General features: G+C 35.6%; 1 protein-coding gene across 1 annotated transcript; it reads left to right on the forward strand.

Annotated features, from left to right (window-relative positions):
• The first annotated feature begins 19,325 nt into the window (after positions 1 to 19,325).
• Positions 19,326 to 20,294, forward strand: LOC149167430 (uncharacterized). Its single transcript, XM_089430481.1, has one exon. The coding sequence runs from the start codon at positions 19,326 to 19,328 to the stop codon at positions 20,292 to 20,294; it is 969 nt and encodes a 322-aa protein (XP_089286607.1).
• The last annotated feature ends 1,043 nt before the right edge of the window (positions 20,295 to 21,337 follow it).

The following is a 21,337-nucleotide window of genomic DNA, read 5'->3' on the forward strand; positions in this document are numbered from 1 at the left end:
CTTGAGACTGTCATTTTCATTTTCCTTTACATGAACCTTATCTTATGTCAATGAAAAGTTGATCGTTGTCTCACATCTGATTTTATGTTAGAGGCCTAAGTCCCCTTGGGTTATGGCCCAACTGAGAGGCTCAAGTCTCTCTTTGTGTACCTTATCTATGCATTACTTTTAGTAGAAACATTTATTTCTTTCTTTTACTCATAAAAAATTGTTCTTGCAAGTTTGGTTACCACCTCTCTTGTGGGAAGTGTGGTTGAAGAGTATGCAGTAGCAAGCCAAAAATATGTGGTTATTTTCCTTTGCAGATTTTTAGACCTTAGATCAATACTCTTTTACATACTCTGTTTTTGCATATTTAGGATTTAAATCACATTCTTCTTTAAGATTTCATGGATGTAGGTTAGATGCATGTTGCAAGTTAGATTGTCTTTTGATGTAATAAAATTCAACTCATCCTTTCTTGTTTAGTTCATTTTGCTGCAATTTGATCATTGGTTTGGCATTATTTTCAAGTGCAAAAAAGGATTGTTTGTTTGGTCTGCAAGTACTACCAATGGCTTGCAGGGTTGGCACACTCATCCTACATTTCTCCTGTCATCATCAACCTCTTCCTCTTCATCTCCCATTTCCCTCAAAACTCTGCCACCGAAACTATATTTTTGGGTCATTGAAGGACATCGTGTGCATTTTATTTCGTGCAAGATGGACTTTTGATAGGTGTTAGGATTGGAAAGAGTATCATACATCCTTCATATGCCTTCATCTATCCTTTCCCACCTTCATAACACATTTTCCACCCTCAGGATGCTCATGAATCCAATCCTGTAGCATCTTGTAGCATCATATAACACCATGTAAACTTGACCAGATTTGCTCCAAAAGCTTTATTTTTGTCTCTTAGGCTTGAATAATGACCCCTAGGCTTTGAACCTATGATTGAGGAGGACCAAAGACCACTTTAGACCTACCTTTTCTTCACTGCAATACAATTCTACAATTAGGGTTAGAGGACAAATTTCCAAATTTGAATAGTAATGATGATTTTCTTATGAAATGCACATGGACTCTATCACTAAAGCTAAGTTTCTTTGAACACAGTGATTAAAAGGGTGATTTACTAATGCAAATTATATTAGACATGTTTCATTGAATTTATGTTCCTTTAGGATTTTAGTTAGAAGCATTGTTATTTCATAAGTTAATTTCCTGTTCAAAGCAACTTTTCACATTCTGCAATTAGACTAATGTTCACATTCTTGCAAATAGCATAGAGTTTACATTCTGCAAGTAGATTAGTATTTTTCATTTCTGCAAATAGCACAGTCTTTACATTCATGCAACTAGGGTTAGCCTTTACATTTGGATGAATAGCATTTTCATTTCTACAAGTAGAATAATGTTTCCATTCCTGCAATTAGAATAAAACTCTCTCTTTTCATGCAATTTTCTTCCTTGAGCTAGCTGAAAGAGTGGCCTTTGTATGCCTTGATCTGGTCCATTGCTAGAATGTGACATGAATAAAACTTGACCTACACTACATATATCATGTCACCTCTTAAGTTTGTATGAACCCTAGGTTGATAATTAAAGCTGGTAGCCTTGGGAGACTCAACATTCTTGTTGTGATAATAAGCCCCGGCAGCATTAAGGCCTTCAAGATCCGAGGTCTGAAACATATTTATGTTTGGATTCTCGTCCATGTCAGATACATCTTCTAGAGTAGGTGGTTGTAAAATAGCAACTTGGTATTTTAATATTCTGATTTCTTGCCTAGCCCTCTGATCTACCTTATAGGCATCCTCTTTATCCTTTTGTTCTTCTAATTCTTTTACTTTTTATTTTAGTTCACTTAGTTCTGTTTTCGGAATATTAATTTCTTTTCCTAAATCATTCATATTCATGGGCTATACTTTTTCATTTTGATGATCTCTCATGAATGATTTAGTATTCTTTTTAAAAGAAGCATCAATAAATAAAGGTTTTTTACCTAATGATTCTAGCATTTTTTGAGTTTTTTCCATTGTTCTGAGGAATGTATCCAATATAGATGCTTTCATATCTCCTTCTAGTAATGCTTTGATTTGTGCTAGCATTTGTGAAACTCCATCTTCTTTGAGTTGGACCATACAAACTTTCAGCTTTTCTCCTCTCCTATTCTCCTCCTCCTCTTCTTCTTCTTCTTCTTCTTCTTCTTCTTCTTCTTCTTCTTCTTCTTCTTCTTCTTCTTCTTCTTCTTCTTCTTCTTCACTGCTAGAGTAGTTGTCTTCTTCAATGTTGTAGTTACATATAGCAGGATTTTTACAATTGTATGAATTTTTCCACCATTAATGCATCTTCTTCTAATTCATACAATTCATCAGTATTGTATTCAAAATCAGAGGTTTTTGAACTAGAAGAGCAACATCCATTTTGTAATAGTTGCACTTTTTCTCTTTTCACAAAGAAGGGATATTGAGGATCATGATTTGTATAATGTTCATTTGAACCATATCTATTGCAATGTTGAATTGTTCTTTTTTCTTTTTTCTTTTTTCTTTTTTCTTTTTTCTTTTTTCTTTTTTCTTTTTTCTTTTTTCTTTTTTCTTTTTTCTTTTTTCTCTTTGATTCGTTGTGCTCTTTGTCTTGATAACTTTCCTTTGTGCTTATTTGAGGCCTCACCTTGTGGGCATCTATTAGCAAGATGACCTGGATGACCATAAAGCCAACATGTTTCTCTTTGCATGGCTTGATTCTTGTGTGTTTTGAGTTTGATATCTTCTGGAGAATAATAATGGATTTGTTCTCTTCTATCTTCCTTTCGCAGCACTATATTTTTTGGGGTAAACCCTTGATTCACTCTTATTTTTTTGTATTTTCTCCATAATTTTCTTGGCATCTATTTTTCTTCTCACGAGATCTTCTATTGTAAACCTATATTTTTCACAAATGGATTTGCTATCAGGAAACCTAGACATTTTCTGTATTGATTTACTAACTTTCATATTAGTGCATAAGGCAACTAATGCACTAGTGATAAGGGAGGAAATTTGTCCCTGCGCATACAATTCATAAGGCAATTTAATACCCCATGTGTTTTCAAATATTCAACAAAATTACTTGGTATAATAGCCAAGTAAACTTGTTTCCAAAGAAGATTCTTACTATCTTTAACTTCATAGATTCTCTGTGGCCATTCACTATGAATTCATCATAAAGAGACATTTTCTTACATTTCATGTTCATTAGAAAAAGAGCATGTCTATCAGTAATTTCTTGATTAGTACCACACCAATGTTATAAAATCATAGCATTAAGAGCATCTGTCATATTATTTACAGTAATTACTTAATGATATAATTGTTGTTTTAACTAATTAACAATTGGTGTAAATTTTTACTTATAATAATTAGTTTATTTCCTACTTTAGAGTTTAATTTGCATAGCTTTCTAGAAATAGACATACACTCTAAGTATGGAATTAAGGAAAACCAATTACTGACATAAGCACATTTTGAAATTTATATGAACATAATTTCAGGATTGGTATCCTTAAGAGTAAAGACTCCACTAACTTGTATAGCTAATAAATCTAATCTCATATTTAGCATATTTAAAGAATTAAGAAAACCTTGGGTTTACATTCCCCCTTTTCCCTTTTGAAAGCACTCTAAGTGTGCTATCAACTGTTATGATTGAATTCCATTTTGGGATAAATATTTAGAAAGAGTAGTAGCACGAGGAATCCATGTGTAGGAAGGACCCAACTCTGATTGGAAATGGTCAAGGAAGTAAATTTTAATATCTCGTTTTCTAATAATGCAAGTTTTGTAATGTATTTAAAATATGATGATGCTCAAGAGTCAACATGGCTATATGGCCAAAACTATTTGATGTAAACATTTTCTTAATTTCAATTAAAAAATGTTAAAGCTAAAGAGGAAGACTAGCTTATATAGATCCCAATGTCTGAAAGGGTAGCTTTCTAAAAGAGGCATGTAAGGAAGACTGAGAAGTTTCCTATCTTTCCTTAAATTAATGTTTATGAACCTTGATGTTCTAGTTGATCTACCTAAATTCCAAGTAGTTATGAGAGAGAATGGGAACGAGGTACTAGATTGCTTCCAGTATGAAACTACGTACCATATGGAAGAGTGTTGGTTAACTTTACAACTTGAGAAGGGGACCTCGAACCTCTCATCCATAAAGCAGTGCTTGTGAGGAGTGGAAGCAAGAGTTTTTTTTTCTTTTAGTGATGTGAGATTAAAGATAGAGGAGAATCCTTGAACTGTGAGTGTGATGTAAATCCACTACCAGATTCACTTAACCCATAGCACCCAGTCCTCTCTGCTATGTTTCTAGGTGCTTCCTTCTTCCCTTTCAGAGAGATAAATCCCTTTCAAATATAAGTGGAAGGTGTTTCAAGGCAGTCATCCCTCCTTAAAAAAAAACCATTAGGTTCAAGCTCCATTTTAATCTTGGCTCCCTTGTATTCATTATGCTCCTCTCTGCATCAGTATCCTGACCCTCAACTACGCTTAGCTTCTCTCCTTGGCCTCTTTCCTTTGTCTGCCACTCAACTTATTTTCTAGCTTAGCTCCTTGATTTCCAATTTAAAATCGTGCCTTAGGACTTCATGCACGAGCGTTCTCATGAATCTCACATCCTCGTCCCTTTATAAAATGCAATTGTAAACACTTATGGGCTCACAAGCCTCCAGGTGTTTCGACATGGTCCCACTGTCCATCGTCGTTGCTCTATTTCCTTTCCCTTGTAAAATTATCATTGGGTCACTTTTTCTTATAACGTGAAATGCATGCAAATCCATCTTTTCCTATTGTGGGCCCCACAAAGTACCCCGACACTTTAAAATGTTCTGAAATTCGATTTCTTGACCTTCCGACTTGATAGTCCCTAGTAACGGGAAAATTCTCATCACTTAACGCTCCATCAACTAACAATATTTGCGCTCAATTAAAATAATTTACAGGATTCGGGCTCTTTGTCACGGGATTTCGTCAATAGAGGGTCCTGGATCCAACACTTAACAAACTTTCAATCCCGCAACTCCCTAGTTCCTGATGCTTTATTTATAGTGCAATTCAAATTGATTATAGGATCTTCAGGCTTCTGGCTTCCAGGTTTCTCCTTTCTATTACGGGATCTATCAGTAGACGGCCCCGATTTCATCAATAAACAGACTTTTCTAAAAGTGAACTTGGCTAAGTGTTTGGCCTTTTCAGGCTTATGTCTAGTTCCCGACACTCAACTCCTCTGCACTCTTCAGCCTTCCCTCTTGGATCAGTGCCACACTTCTATTGCACCACTCTGATTGATTTCATTGGTACTTTCCTTCCTGATCATTTAGTCATGTGGATCATCGATCAGACAACGTGATCCCTTTGGGATTGTTCACGGCTCTGCACTCCCTTTTGTTCTTCGTACACTTGTGTAGTTTATCTCTCTTGAGCTTCGTAGATATGTGGATCAATCTAATCCTGCATCCTCCCAACAAGATCCTTTGGAACTCCTTTGTGTCTTCTGATGTGCGTCCTCAAATGCTCTCCCTCCTGAGCTTTGATATACTTGAACCTGTAACAATAAAATGATTGCAAAGTATATGAGATAGGCAATAACAACAAATTCTCAATAAACAGTCTTATAGGCTCAGAATAAATTCTCCTGAATTACAAACAAATAATTACAAAAGGCCTTTGGAACTACAAATACATTGTTTTGGCCCTCTTTTGGCCTTATGGCCTCTCTCATCCCTCAATCCTCTCTAAATCTCTCAGATCTCTTCCTATTCCTCCTTCTTATCATTAATAATTTGTATACAAATTACATACAAAAAAAGGATTCTTAACTGGAGTTAGTTCATATCCATAATTCCTTCAATAATCTTTAAATCTAGCCTCTCTAGATCCACAAAATCCTCTAAAAATCCAACTAACTCCTAATACATCAATCCCTCACTCTAATTACGTAAAATTATTCTAAAAACTTAGGAAAACACATTAAATTAATTTTACACACACATTAAGTGAACCAACTCCCTTCGTAAATGAAAATACCCCTATCCTAGTTAAAATACATTTTGACTTGGAGGTAAGATGCTTCTGCATCATACTCCCAAGTTTTAAAAGTTGCATGGTCTCTCGACCATGTGCTTTCATATTTGGTTGAAATACTCTTGGATCCAAAACTTTGGTTTGTAGTAAGTAAGTTGATCTTTCATGCTTTTGTTGTCCCACTATTGTCTCCTTCTTTATTCCTGGTTTCCAAACTTTATGTTGCAGGTTTCCAGACTTTATGTTGCAGTTGCCCACTAATTTTGTTGATGCAAAGTTCCTTGGTTAGCTACACCTTTCCATGGTTTGTCTTCCTCTGTCTATTGCATCTTTTCTACCTCATGGATGTCTTCTTCATTAGCATCCACAATTCACCAATCTCTATGTCCAGCTTGTCCTCTAAGCTCTACATGTTTTGTCAATCCCTGTTGTCTTCTTATTGAACTTTGCTACTATTTAATTGATTGTTGACCCCCGCGGGGAATTTTTACAATTGTTGTCATCTCCAGATCCTTTCTTTGTTGTTTAATAAAACTTGTGTTCTCTGTTGCAAGCTTTTGAGTAGCAACTTCAAGTTGTCTGCCTACTCCAAAAACTCCATATCCTGCATTTTGTTAAAATAACAAATTTTCCACAAACAACTCATACCTATGTGCAAGGTTTGCTTCATAGTTTTGCTCCATTCTTCTATAGTATCTTCCTCTTTTACCAGTTCCATTCTTACTCTTTTTCAATCCTACATATCCTCCTCCAAAATTCCTTGTAATTTTCCATCTAAAATGTCTTCAAGCCAACATATCATTTCCTGCTCTTCCTCATCCTCTTGGAAAATTTCATGTATTGTACTTTCAATTGTATTTCTTCCTTAGAATTGACATATTCATAAGCATGTCTATCCTTGCATTGCTCATCTCCTATAGACACAAAACATATATTAGTTTTAAAAATATGAGACTTTAAGGTCTTTGTAGATGCCTCCAATGTCTCTTCCTTATACATTGTTGGAAACATGAAATTGTCCATCAAGTCCCTCTCCACTGCAACAACTTTTTCCTCCAAAGATTCACCATCCTCATCACTTTCATTACAAAAAGTAAATGTCTCCATCTCAGACATCTCATCCAAAAATAAAAATTTCTCCACCTCAAGTTCTTCCTTCATGAATTCCCTTTTCCACTACTTCTAGTCTTCATCTGTATTGTCTTTACAAGATAATTTTGTTTTGTCTTCCTTATTTATAACAATACTCAATGATTTTTCTTTATCCTTATACTGAACAAAACTGATGTTCAATCCATCATTTGCAACAATTCTTACATTCATACACCAATTATCAGTAAAAACAAAATACTCTCTAGCCTCAGTGGATGTCTCTATCATCATATGTTGATCCTCAAAAGGTTTCTTCTCAGCATTTTTCTCATCCTCACTTTCTCCATCGATTGATCCTTGCTCATGTTTACAATAAACTTCCATCCCATGCTTAGCTACTCTGAGTTCTTCCTTCATCCTAGCACACATCTTCTGTTTCAATTTCCTCTGTAATGAATGCCATTTGACCTTCTTCTTCCTTAGTAACAAACCATATCCCTGGTCTCAGAGTAGCTGTCTCAAATGATTGTAATCTGCCTTCAACTCAACCATATCCCTCTCAAACTCTTCCTCACTCATCTTCCTTATGTCAGTTGCCTTCGCATCTTCCTTTATCTAACTGTGACTTCTCCTTGAACCCTGTAAATGACTATCAATAGCCATTCCTTCTTCTTCTTCTATGAACGCTCCTTTGTCCACTTCTCATGAGTTGCACCAACCCTGCTCTCTTTCTTCCTCTATCTATGTCTCTATTTTTGGGAAATTCTACCCACAATCACTATATAACTGTACCCAACTCCTATGTGTTGGAAGTTGTCTTCCCATCTCTGTCTCTCTGGATTTTTGCAATAGAAGCTCCTCCTTTAGAGCACTCCCTCTCTTTAGCTTCAAGGGTTGTTGGCTGCTACAAATTCAAATGCTCACTTCTCTTGGAGAACTTATATTGTGTTCATCTTCTCTTCAGCAATCCATCTTGTTGTTGGGTTCTGTCACCATCCTCCCTAAAAACATCTACTTTATGGCTGCTATTTCTCCTCAATTTACTTCATGCAAGCAAACTCATACAAATTCCATACATGTGCCAAGGTTTCCTCAATTGGTCCTCTGAATCTATTCTCAAAACATTTTCCTCTACTTCTTAGGTCAATTCTTCTCTACTTCTTCACAAAGTAGTCATCCTCCCGATCTTCACAACACTTCATTCTCAATTATTAATTCAAATTGAAAAGAAAAAAATTTACCTCAACCAAATCCAATTCTTCCTTATGGAACTGTAGTAACTCCACTTTCGCTTCTCTTCTGAAACTTTAGAGAAACCTTGCTCTGACACCACATGCTCTCTTAAAAAGTTGATATGATCACCACTTTAACTTTAGTATCATTTTCTTTGATACCACCTGATGTAAATCCACTACCAGATTCTCTTAACCCACAGTGCCCACTCCTCTCTTCTTTGTTTCTAAGCACTTCCTTCTTCCATTTCAAGGAGATAAATCCCTTTCAATTACAAGTGGAAGGAGGTTCAGGGCCTTTGCCCTCCTTAAAATAAAACCACTGGGTTCAAGCTCTGTTTTAATCATGGCTCCCTCATATTCATTTATCTACTCTCTGCATCAGTGTCGCAACCCTCAAATATACTTAGCTTCTCCCCTCAGCCTCTTTCCTTTGTCTATTGCTCCACTTCTTTTCTCCCTTATCTCTTCAATTTCTCGTTTAAAATTGTACCTCAAGACCTCGTACATAAGTTTTCTCATCAATCCTGCATCCTCATCCCTTTATAAAATGCAAGTGTAAACACTTACGAGCTCACGGGTCTTTGGGTGTTCCAACTTGGCCCCATTGTCCATCGTTGTTGTTTTATTTCCTTTCCCTTGTAAAACCCACCTTGGGTCGCTTTTTCTTATAATGTGAAATGCATGAAAATCCACCTTTTCCTACTGTGGGCCCTACCAAGTACCTCGACGCTTTAAAATGTTCTAGAATCTCGATTTCCCGACCTCCTGACTTGATAATCCCGAGTAATAGGAAAATTCTCATCACTTAATGCTCCTTAAAATTACAATCCCAACACCATAGTTCTCAATTAAAATTATTTGCGGGATCTGGTCTATTCAAGCTCTTCAAGTATCTATGCTAAACCACCTATGGGTAACTCCTTCCCGGTCGACAAATCCGGGTAACAAAAACTATTTTCGTCATCGTCACTTGATGGTCCTTGGTTCCCGGTACTCGACTCCTCTGCACTCCTATGCACTCTTTAGCCTTCCCTCTCGGCTCTGTGCCACACTTCCACTGCGCCACTTTGACTGAGTTCTTTGGTACTTTCCTTCCTGAGCGTTTAGTCGCATGGATCACCAATCTGATAATGCGATCACTCTGGGATTGTTCACAACTCTACACTCCCTTTTGCATTTTATATACTTGTGTAGTTTATCTCTCTTGAGCTTCGTCAATCTGCAGATCAGTCTAATCCTGCATCCTTCCAACAAGATCCTCTACAACTCCTTTGTGTCTTCTAATGTGCATTCTCAAATTCTCTCCCTCCTAAGGTTTAATATACTCGAACATGTAAAAATAAAATGATTTGTTATGTGATTTTGCCGAAGATTATCTAACAATAAAATGATTACAGAGAATATGAGACAGGAAATAACAACAAAATCTCAATAAACAATCTTATAGGCTTAGAAGCAATTATCCTACATTACAAACAAATAATTACAAAATGTCTTTGGCCTATAAATGCATCATTTTGGCCGTCTTTTGGCCATATGGCCTCTCTCAGCCCTCAATCCTCTCTAAATCTCTCGGATCTCTTCCTATTCCTCCTTCTTATCATTAATAATTTGTCTACAAATTATATACGAAAAGAGGATTCTGAACAAGAGTTAGTTCAAATCCACAATTCCTTCAACAATATCTTAATCTAGCCTCTCTGTATCCACAAAATCGTCTAAAAATACAAGTAACTCCTAAATCTTTCTAGCCCTCCAAAATACTCTCGAGATCTCTCATTTAGAGAAGATCTGATTACATCAATTCCTCACTCTAATTATGTACAATTATTCTAAAAACTTAGTAAAATACATTAAATTAATTTCACACATACACTTAGGGAAACAACTCCCTTGGTAAATTAAAATACCCCTATCCTACTCAAAATACATTTTAACTTGAAGGTAAGATGCTCTTGCATCAGAATTTGAAGCCGAAGCCATTGTGAACTAGTGGCTTGTAAACCTATGTTTGGAAACTGGACCGCAGAGTCCATGCTCAAATTGAATTTAGTTAATGAAACAAGTGAGAAATCCCTCAATATGAATCGAGTGGATCGAGAGAAACTAAATTTTTATTCTTTTATTTTATGCATGTAAAGAATTGAAAGAATTAGAATCATCAAGTTACTATTGGAAGCGATGAAGGAATTTCCTTTTGCGTTGTGTAGGCCCCGAGTGGCCATATACTTGTTTTGTGATATGACCAAATTCAGTGCTTGAGAGGTAGCAATCTTATTTCATGCCAGTGAAGGAGAGTGACCTTCACACTCCATACCCTAATTTAAATCCCTATTATATTTCCTTGAGTAAAGCATTCTTCAGACATTGGATATATCTTGTGGGTGGTCAACTGAAACATATCACATTGTAGTTGCCCTTATGGTTAGGTGAAGAGTGGTTGTCTCTTCTTCAATTTCTGACAGGTTACTATGAACCAAATAAGTGTGAAATTATCTTTCTAATAATGAAGTCATATTATTATGCAGTATTAACTAATGTGAAGGTAGAAAATGGGAGAGAATGGATTTTTTGTGATGATCTAGGGTTTTGGTCTTCTCTTTCTACAAAACCTCAGTCGACGTTGCTATAGGCTACGAGTATGTGTTACATAAAGGAGGTGGGAATCAAATCAATGTCATATATACAATTTTTCTCCAATATGAGGGAGGCTAACGCTCAGGTCCCTGTATTTTGAGGAATTCTTGATCTCTTGTAGCAGCTTATTAAAAGAATCCATGGTTGAATGATGGCTCTTCCCATTGGTTTCTTTTATATTTTAGGATCGAGGTGGATCTAGAGCCAAGGTATGAAGGCACCCTGGCTGGGGTATGGTCGTTGTGAGTCTTTTGTGAAAGGACAACCCAGATGGGATGGAGAATGTTTTTTTTGTTACATACTCTATTGTTTACCATGAACATTTTGATAAAGGGCCTGCGAAGATGAATCAGTTGTTATAATTGAGGGATCTTCCTTCCCATGGGATTCCCTCTCATTTTTATCTCTCTGAAATGGGTCCCCATATTAGAGCAAATCTAAGTAAAAGTCTAGAGCAAAAGGATACCCTCTGTCTCTTACTCCCAGATCTAGCCAAAAGATAGGCATATATTGAAAAATTATAGTTTTCATCAAAAAATTTAAGTGGAAGACATCCATGTTATCGATCCGGGGCTCAGATCTAGTGGAAAACATGAAGCAAAGAATTCAAAACAAACCTTGGTATAACAACAATTTTTCAATGCCTGTTATATGAGGGGAAATTTCTACAGGATTCCTTTCAATTAAAAGATTACAATATTGCAAGGAATTCCACCATAATATTAAATCTAAGGCTATGGGGTGGAGCTTCAATCTTCAGAAACCCTAATGGATTTGTTTCTTTCAAGGAGACAGTGAAAGGGAAGGTTGCATTTCCTATCTACCATATCAAAAATATGTTAAGACCCTACATTGTCAAACAAATGGAAAAAACAACAACCATGGAAGTTAAACACCCAGAGGTAAATTTTATTTTTGTTGATCTTCAATCCAAGGCGTTAACATGCAAGTTTATCTGTTTCTGGCCAAGATTTGAAGATTTACAACAATGGTTTTTTCTTCTTAGATACCCAATTGTGACAGCTACCTGTGTTCCAATGGCTTCTTCATAGTTCAATTTGATACACAAAAATATATGGAGAAATTCCTAAGTGACGGGCCATGGTCTTGGGGTAGAGTTGGGCTCTTCATAACCCCATGGTTCCCAGATTTTGATGCCTTGAAATGGTGGTCATAACAATGCCAATTTGGGTAAGATTTCCAAATCTCCCTCTACCTTTCTCGCACCATCAGGTCCTAAAGGATATTGGAAATATTCTGGGAAAATTCATTGATGGACTTTGATAGAACATAAAAAGGTATCTTTACTTTAGCTAGAATTTTTTTAGAGATAGACCTTAGTAAAGGTCTACCTGATTGTATCTAACAAATTAACCAATGGCTAACTTTGGGCAATGATGCATCCATGCTATTTATTCCTTCAAATCAATTGATTTCTCACCATGTCTTGAAGATGAACCACATTAGTTGGTTCGAAATGTCGCCCAAATCCTAACGATGTGATTAATCCGAAAGACTGATATCTACATTATGGATCACAAAAGTCTTAGATCTAACATAAAATATTTTACTGGATTCAGGTTTTAGATTATGAGAACACAGCATTTAGATGTCGAATTTTTTTCAAACAAGACACTTGTAGAACACATGCCCAAAAGAAAAAAAGACCCCAAAAAAGAAAAAGAGGCAAGCCCATAAGCCAAAGGTATGGTAGGTATCTGACCATCACCTTTCTGAAGAAAGAGATAATAGAGAACAATCCAAATATGGATGCACATGTACAACATGGTAACCAATTAGAAGGAGACGTTATGGATTAGTCAAGAACTATGACAAATATCTAGAAGGGTACTTAATTGGTAGAGGTCAAAGAAACTAAGCCGTATAAAGAGGAAACATAATGAAAATGGCTTGTTGGGTATAAAGAGAACCCATGTATTTGAGAGCTTGGACTCAGACAAATAAGTCCCTTTGCAAGTATCATGAAATGAATTGGAAATGGTGACATTTGATCCCAACCATGGGGTTTGGCAAAAGGTTCAGAAAAAGAAAGGCAAAAAGGGGAAGTTAAGTGATTTTTATCACACTTAACCTCGACAAAATTTATGTAATTTTTTTACATTTTTATTTTTATTGCTCATAAGCCGAAAGGTTGACATGATTGAATGCTTAATAACATTTGCAAAATGTAATTTGTTCCTTGTTTCAGGTTGAATAAAATTACGATTTTATCTTCAGGAAAAAAAATGTGAAGCTAGAAGTTTATAAGGTTGTTGTAAAACTAATTTCAGACCTTTAGAATCTGTTAAATAAATTTTGGTGAGTATTTATGGCACAACCATGGAGCATTTTGATTCTTCCAACTGGGAAGATTAAAGAGTTTTTGAGCTCTCATAAAGTTTAAGATCCTTTTGGATTGTCATAAAGTTTAAGAGTAAATTGGACTATCATGAATATGGAAATGATGATCCATAGTTAATTCCATGGTATATAGTGATAATTACTTCCACATGAGCATAAGCATGGAATATGGGTGTAAATTTCCTTTGATAGTCTAGATGATTTCTTTTGTATTCTCTTTTACCTAGGTAAAATCCAAATTAAAGGTTAAGGAATTAATAAATATCATGATCGTATGATTTTGTCTCTTTTTCTCCATAATTACTTTTGGATGATGTTATGGCGCTCCGATGATTTTTCTTGGTTGCTAGTTGTTTCATCTCTTTTGACCGATGGCATACATACAACATGCATTATCTTGACTCATATGATGTGGTGGCACTACTTGGCCACGACTCCCCTGACATTGACACGCTTATTCAGGAGACCTTAATTGTTGAGTCACTACATGTGAGGTCACATTCTCGAGGTTATGTGGCAAATCTTTCCTCATCTGATATACCCAAGAAGCATTATGTTATGTCTGACTTGGCTGATAATTCATTTGTTCCAGAGTCTACTACTTTCAGACACAATCGTTGTGGTCGAAGGATTAAGCCTGTGAGGGTGGCTAAGGAGGTTCAATCTCTTGTTTTTGGTCGATATGTATACTAGGATCATGTATCTAGCCTCCAGTAGCATGCTTTGATTAGACGTCGGGATTTTTCTCATATGGAGGCTCATAGGATGTAGGAATATATTGTAAATATGTGGGAGATTGTCATCAAATATCATTTGAAAATCAGTGTCCTACTTAACAAATGGTTTTGTTTCCATTTACTTCACTCAGACGACCTGGAAAAAATCCTTCACAAGCCATGGGTGTCTATCTAGGGCTTCTTGGGACTTCAACAATGGTATGTTGGTTTCAATCCGATATTTGTTGTTCCAGGTTGGAAGATGTTGTGGTAAACGTTGTCAGGCATCCCTCTAGAACTTTGGAACCGGTGAGCATTTGAAATGATTAGAAACGCTATTGGTAATTTCATTTATTTGGAAGATAAGCGCATAAGAGAGATGAAATTAAATCCTCGAGTTCTCCTCACATTAGCCCTAATTCAAAAATCAATGTAACTATTCACAAGAAACAAGTAGAAATTCCTTATAGATTCAAACCGTAGATTGTAATTAGCTAAAACAATTGACTTTAATCGACTCTAATCATCAACAGAAATAATAATTGATCAATGAAATCATGAATCATAAAAGAGAAAGAATCCAATCACACAACAAAACAATTTTATGGGGAAATCCACAGCTAAAAACCCCTGCTATCTGTATATTGCATTAATAAAAAAATATGAGAAGATTGCAATTCTTTTCTCAAGTTCGAGCAATGTCTGAATTATCTCAATCTATCTCACTACTTCACAAACAAGCTCCAATAAACACTTAGCCAAATATGTTGCCTACCAATCTCTTATTTCCTTACACAGTTTCCTAGGGAATTAACCCATATCTAATTGGGAAATTCCTCATCCATAAATGTGCAATCCATCACAGGCCTTCCTCTGATTGCATGCACCATCTACACAATTCAGGTGATTATACAATTGATAATACATTGTCCTTGAACTCCAATATCAACTGGGTCTTTCTCTGATCTGACATGCATGAGTTAATTATGAGCGAATTTTCAGTTTACTGGTTGAGAAGTGTTGGTTACATCCCACTATTGTAGGTTACACCCCACTAATGGATCTCCCACTAATTCCTCCATTAGTTGGAACTAACTTAACTGAATTTAACTCAGATAAAATGAATTAAATAATTACAACTAAAAAGAACTCCACCTGGGCCCCTAAAATTTAGGAACCACTCTACATGACACTCGATAGACTCCCAACTCGAATTAACTAAGCCAACTAAGTCAAATTAACTTAGTTAACTATTAAAAGTTGTTATGAGAATTAGAATTACAATTTAATTCAAGGATAAAATTAAATTAGGATTTTTCTTGATGTTATTTTTAACATTTCTTGTTGCTATTTTCAACACTTCCTCTCAACAAGAAAGGAATTCAACTCTATCTCGATCCAGTATCTTTGGAATGTTCTGCATGCAACACTTGTCACTGTTGTTGTTGCTACTGCAACATCTGCAACCAAAAATTATCCAAACAAAATGAACTGAATCAAATGTGTCTACAATTGTCTACTAGGAAAACTATGTTGTTGTTGACTCTGCTACTAAGCCTCTTGCTCTGCACTCCTCAGTATCTGATTAACATTGATCCTCCTATTATTGAATATTGTAGTCACCCATAGCAAGCTAATGATCCATGAGACAAAAACACCTAACGATCCTACCTAATTTCTGAAACTCTTGGACTAAGGTTTCATATCGCCCCACCTCACACCTGGAGGTATGGCTGCATGTGCTCCCTCTACCCAATTGGCTTGAAATTTCCCCTTACTGGAGGTCTCTTCTTGAGCGTATGTCTCCACTCGGCCTCCTCTCTACTTCTCCAATTGTGGCTGCTCCACAACTTGTTGAGGCTACATGTTGAGAGGTCTAACATTCTCCCTCTCAACCACCAAATCTCTAACCTTTGCCTTGATCCTCAAGGCTTTGCATGCATGAGCTAAATCTGATCTACTCATACTATTGTTACTACTGCTTTGTTGTTGTGTCTGCACTATCGTTGTAACTACTGCAATAATTAATTTGATCTCCCCAGATCCTGAAGTACTAGCTTCCATAAGGATGCTCCCTTTGAAGCTAGACTCTCTTTGAGTCTTGATCTCCCTGTGGGAAATCTCTTTGCTCCTCAATCTACCAATATCAATTATCAAAACTCTTTTTTGTGTCACTAAACATTGGCTCATTGATCTACCCACTAGCAGCCTTCTAGCTCCATTAAGAAGTTTGCACATAGGGTCTTCTAGATCTGCCCTGAACTAGAGCTCCATCAATCTGCAAGGACAACTTCGAATTCTTCTCTTCTATTGTGATTTCAACTCTGATACCATGTAGAAATTTCTATAAATCTAGTTCTGATACCATGTAGAAATTCCTTATAGATTCAAATTGCATATTGTAATAGGCTAAAACAATTCACTTGAATCTACTCTACTCATCAATGGAAACAATAATTGATTAATGAAATCACGAAGCATAAAAGAGAAAGAATTCAATCACACATAACACAATAATTTTATGGGGAAAGCCACAGCTAAAAACCCCTTCTATCTATATATTGCATTAACTAGAAAATATGAGAAGATTACAATGCTTTACTCAAGCCCAAGCAACCTCTGCACTATCTCAATCTATCTCACTGCTTCACAAACAAGCTCCAGCAAATACTTAGCCAAATATGTTGCCTACCAAGCTCCTATTCCCTTGCGCAATTTACTAGGGAATTAGCCCATGTTTAATCGAGAAATTCCTCATCCATAAATGTGCAATCCATCATAGGCCTTCCTCTGATTGTATGTACCATTTGTACAATTCAGATGATTATACAATTAATATTACATTGTCCTTGAACTCCAATCTCAACTAGGTCTTTCTCTGATCTGACATGCATGAGTTAATTATGAATGAATCTTCAGTTTACTGGTTGAGCAGTGTTGGTTACATACGACTACTGTAGGTTACACCCCACTACTGGATCTCCCACTAATTCCTTCATCAGTTGGAACTAGCTTAACTGAATTTAACTCATTTAAACTGAATTAAATAATTACAACTAAAAAGAACTCAACCTAGGCCCCTACAATTTAGGAACCACTCTACATGACTCTAGATAGACACCTGACTTGAATTAACTGAGCCAACTAAGTCAAATTAACATAGTTAACTATTACAAGTTGCTATGAGAATTAGAATTGCAATTTAATTCCTAATTTAAACAAAATTAAATTGGGATTTTTCTTGATGCTATTTTTAACATTTATTGTTGCTATTTTTAACACTCCCTCTCAACAAGAAATAAATTCAACTTTATCCCGATCCGATATCTTTGGAATGTTATGCATGCAACACTTGTCACTGTTGTTGTTTCTACTGCAACATCTGCAACCAAAAAGCATCCAAACAAAATAAACTGAATCAATTGTGTCTGTAACTGTCTACTGGGAAAATTGTGTTGTTGATGACTCTGATACTAAGCCTCCTGCTCTATTGTCAACACTACTCTACACTACTCAGTATCTGACTGACACTGATCCTCCTGCTATTGAATATTGTAGTCCACCGTAGCAAGGTAATGATCCATGAGACAAAAACACCTAATGGATCTTGCCTAAATTCTGAAACTCTTGGACTAAAGTTTCATATCGACCCAACTCACACCTAGAGTTATGGCTGCATGTGCTCCCTTTGCCCACTTGGCTTGAAATTTCCCCCTACTGGAGGTCTCTGCTTGAGTGGATGCCTCCATTCGTCCTCCTCTCTACTTCTCCAATTGTGGTTGCTCCACAACTTGTTGAGGCTGCATGTTGAGAGGTCTAACATGCTCCCTCTCAACCACCAAATCTCTAACCTTTGACTTGATCCTCAAGGCTTTTCATGCATGAGCTAAATATGATCTACTCATAATGTTGTTGCTACGACTCTGTTCCTGCGTCTGCACTGCTGCTACAACTACTGCAATAATTAGTTTGATCTCCCCAAATCTTGAAGTACTAGTTTCCATAAGGATGCTCCCTCTGAAGCTAGACTCCCTTTGAATCTCGATCTCCCTATAGGAAATATCTCTGCTCCTCAATCTACGAATATCAATTATCAAAACTCTTTTTTGTCTCACTAAACATTGGCTCATTGATCTGCCCACTAGCAGCCTTCTAGATCCATTAAGAAGTCTACACATAGGGTCTTCTAGATCTTCCCTAAACTAGGGCTCCATCAATATGCAAGGACAACTTCAAATTATTCTCTTCTATTGTGATTTCAGCTCCGATACCATGTAGAAATTTCTACAAATCTATCTATGATACCATGTAGAAATTCCTGGTAGATTCAAACCGCATATTGTAATAGGCTAAAACAATTGACTTGAATCTACTCTACTCATCAGCAGAAACAATAATTGGTCGATGAAATCTCGAAGCATAAAAGAGAAATAATTCAATCACACGTAACACAATAATTTTCTAGGGAAAGCCCCAACTAAAAACCCCTGCTATCTTTATATTGCATTAACCAGAAAATATGAGAAGATTACGATGCTTTACTCAAGCCGGAGTAACCTCTGCATTATCTCAATCTATCTCACTACTTCACAAACAAGCTCCAGCTAATACATAGCCAAATATGTTGCCTTCCAAGCTCTTATTTCCTTGTTCAGCTTCCTAGGGGATTATCCCATATTTAATTGGGAAATTCCTCATCTATAATTGCGCAATCCATCATAGGCCTTCCTCTAATTGCATGCACCATCTGCATAATTCGGATGATTATACAACTAATAGTACATTGTCCCTGAACTCAAATCTCAATTGGATCTTTCTCTGATTTTACATGCATGAGTTAATTATGAGAGAATCTTCAGTTTACTGGTTGAGCAGTGTTGGTTACACCCCACTACTGGATCTCCCATTGATTCCTCCATAAGTTGGAACTAGTTTAACTGAATTTAACTCAGCTAAACTAAATTAAATAATTACAACAGAAAAGAACTCAAACTGCGCCCCTAAAATTTAGGAACCACTCTATATGACTCTAGATAGACACCTAAGTCGAATTAACTGAGCCAACTAATTCAAAATAGCTTAGTTAACTATTACAAGTTGCTATGAGAATTAGAATTACAATTTAATTCCCAATTTAATTCAAGGAAAAAATTAAATTAGGATTTTTATTGATGTTATTTTTAACATTTCTTCTTTCTATGGGATCACCTCTTTCACCTAGTGTAGCCAACCTCTTCATGGAAAATTTTGAAAAGAAGGCTCTTGATGCCTATCCGTTAAAACCCAAGTTTTGGATCAGGTTTGTGGACGACACTAGTGTTAACTGGCCTCATGGGGATGATGAACTTAAAAAGTTTTTAAACCATCTCAATAGTAGGTCTGAAGACATTAAGTTTACAATGGAAGTCGAAGAGAATAATTGCATACCATTCCTTGATATCCTCCTCATCAGAAATAAGGATGGTTCCCTAGGACACAAAGTATTTATAAAGAAGGCGCATACTGATAATTACCTTCATGTAGATTCTCACCACCACCCAGCTCAAAAAATGGGTGTTCTTCAAACCCTATTTACTAGAGCCTGTAGAATATCAGATGAGGGCCACACCGAAGATGAGATTAATTACTTAAAAAAAGTATTTACCGACTTAGGATACAATAATAAAAACATCATTAAAGCCATTCAGAAAGCTAGATCTGGAAGCAAGAAAGATAAACCTGGAAACCAACCATATGCTAATGCTTACCTTCCATACATCCGTGGGGTCACTAACAAGCTTGCTAAAGTTCTCATGAGAAAAGATATCAAAACTTCATTCAAACCCTTAACGACTATTAAGCAAACAATGAAATTTGTCAAGGACATCCCAGAGCACCTCCAGCAGAAAGGTGTTTATATGATCAATTGCTCTTGTGGGAAACACTACATTGGGGAAACAGGTAGGTCAGTCAAGATCAGGCTCAAAGAGCATGGGGCAGATATTCGGAATGAAAGAACTCGTTCTTCAGCTTTAGCTGAGCATGCAGGTAAGACAAACCACCACATCTGCCTTGAAGACACAAAGGTCATTGCCTTTGAAAAACATCATTTTAAGCGTAAAGTTCGGGAGGCTCTTGAAATCATCAAGCACCCGCACAACCTCAATAGAGATGGAGGCTTGGAAGTTAGCAGAAATTGGATTTCCCTTCTCCCTCGAATTGAATAAAATGCTCACCCCTTCTCATCGCCCCTACTCATCACCCGTACCATTCTTCATCATGCTCGTCCTCTAACCCTGACCCTCAAAATTATCTCCTATATCATGTCCCCCTACCCTTAACATTTCCCTAACAATCCTCTCATGCCCCTTGTATGACCCTTTGAACCCATCCATTTGTCAACCCCTATCCTTGGTAACCAACTCCACCCCTCTCCTAACCCTAAAAATAACATCAAGCATTAGTAAGAAATCTAAACATTAGTAAAATAACACATAAATCTAAAGAAATTATGTATTAACCAAAATATGAATAAGAATAAAATTAATAAGATAAATGATTAAACATGAATTATAATAAAAAATCTTATTAACCAAAATATATATGAATTGCATTATTAACCTAAATATGAATAAGAATAAAATTAATAACATAAATGATTATTAAATATAATAAAATCTTATTGGATTACATTAACATATATGAATAAGAATAAAATTAATAACATAAATGATTATTAAATATAATAAAATCTTATTGGATTACATTAACATTAATTAAAAAACATAGTATCATAAATCTTTAATAAAATAGAAGGAATGTAAACTAAAATAAATAATTTATTAAATAATAAATAAAATAACATTTTATTTAACTTTTTAAAATTTAAATAAAAATAATATTAACCTTTAAATAAATAAAATAACATGTTTATCAACCTTTTAAATGACACATTATTAACCAAAAACTAATGACATAGGCTTAATAAAACCTATAAAAATGAAATAATATATTAACACACCTAATAAAGGTAATAATAAAATTATTAATATCAAAAATATATATATATATATATATATATAATAAAATTCTCAATAAAATTTATTAACAACAATTAAAGACCATAAATACATTCTAATCTAAAATATAATAACATAGAAAGAATAAAAATTAAAATAAATAAGTTTATTAAATAAACAAATAATGAACTTTAATTATATAAAAATTATTTTCATCTTGAGTTGGTCGGCTTCCCAAATTTGACATCACT

The sequence above is a fragment of the Pinus tabuliformis genome, chromosome 5_1, assembly GCF_031772625.1.
Source record: "Pinus tabuliformis cultivar Carrire ecotype Pingquan chromosome 5_1, CPIR1, whole genome shotgun sequence".
Classification (NCBI taxonomy): domain Eukaryota; kingdom Viridiplantae; phylum Streptophyta; class Pinopsida; order Pinales; family Pinaceae; genus Pinus; species Pinus tabuliformis.

Bases quoted from the DNA above. Each gene is read 5' to 3' on its own strand.
- LOC149167430 (XM_089430481.1), top strand. From the start codon at position 19,326: ATGGAAAATTTTGAAAAGAAGGCTCTTGATGCCTATCCGTTAAAACCC.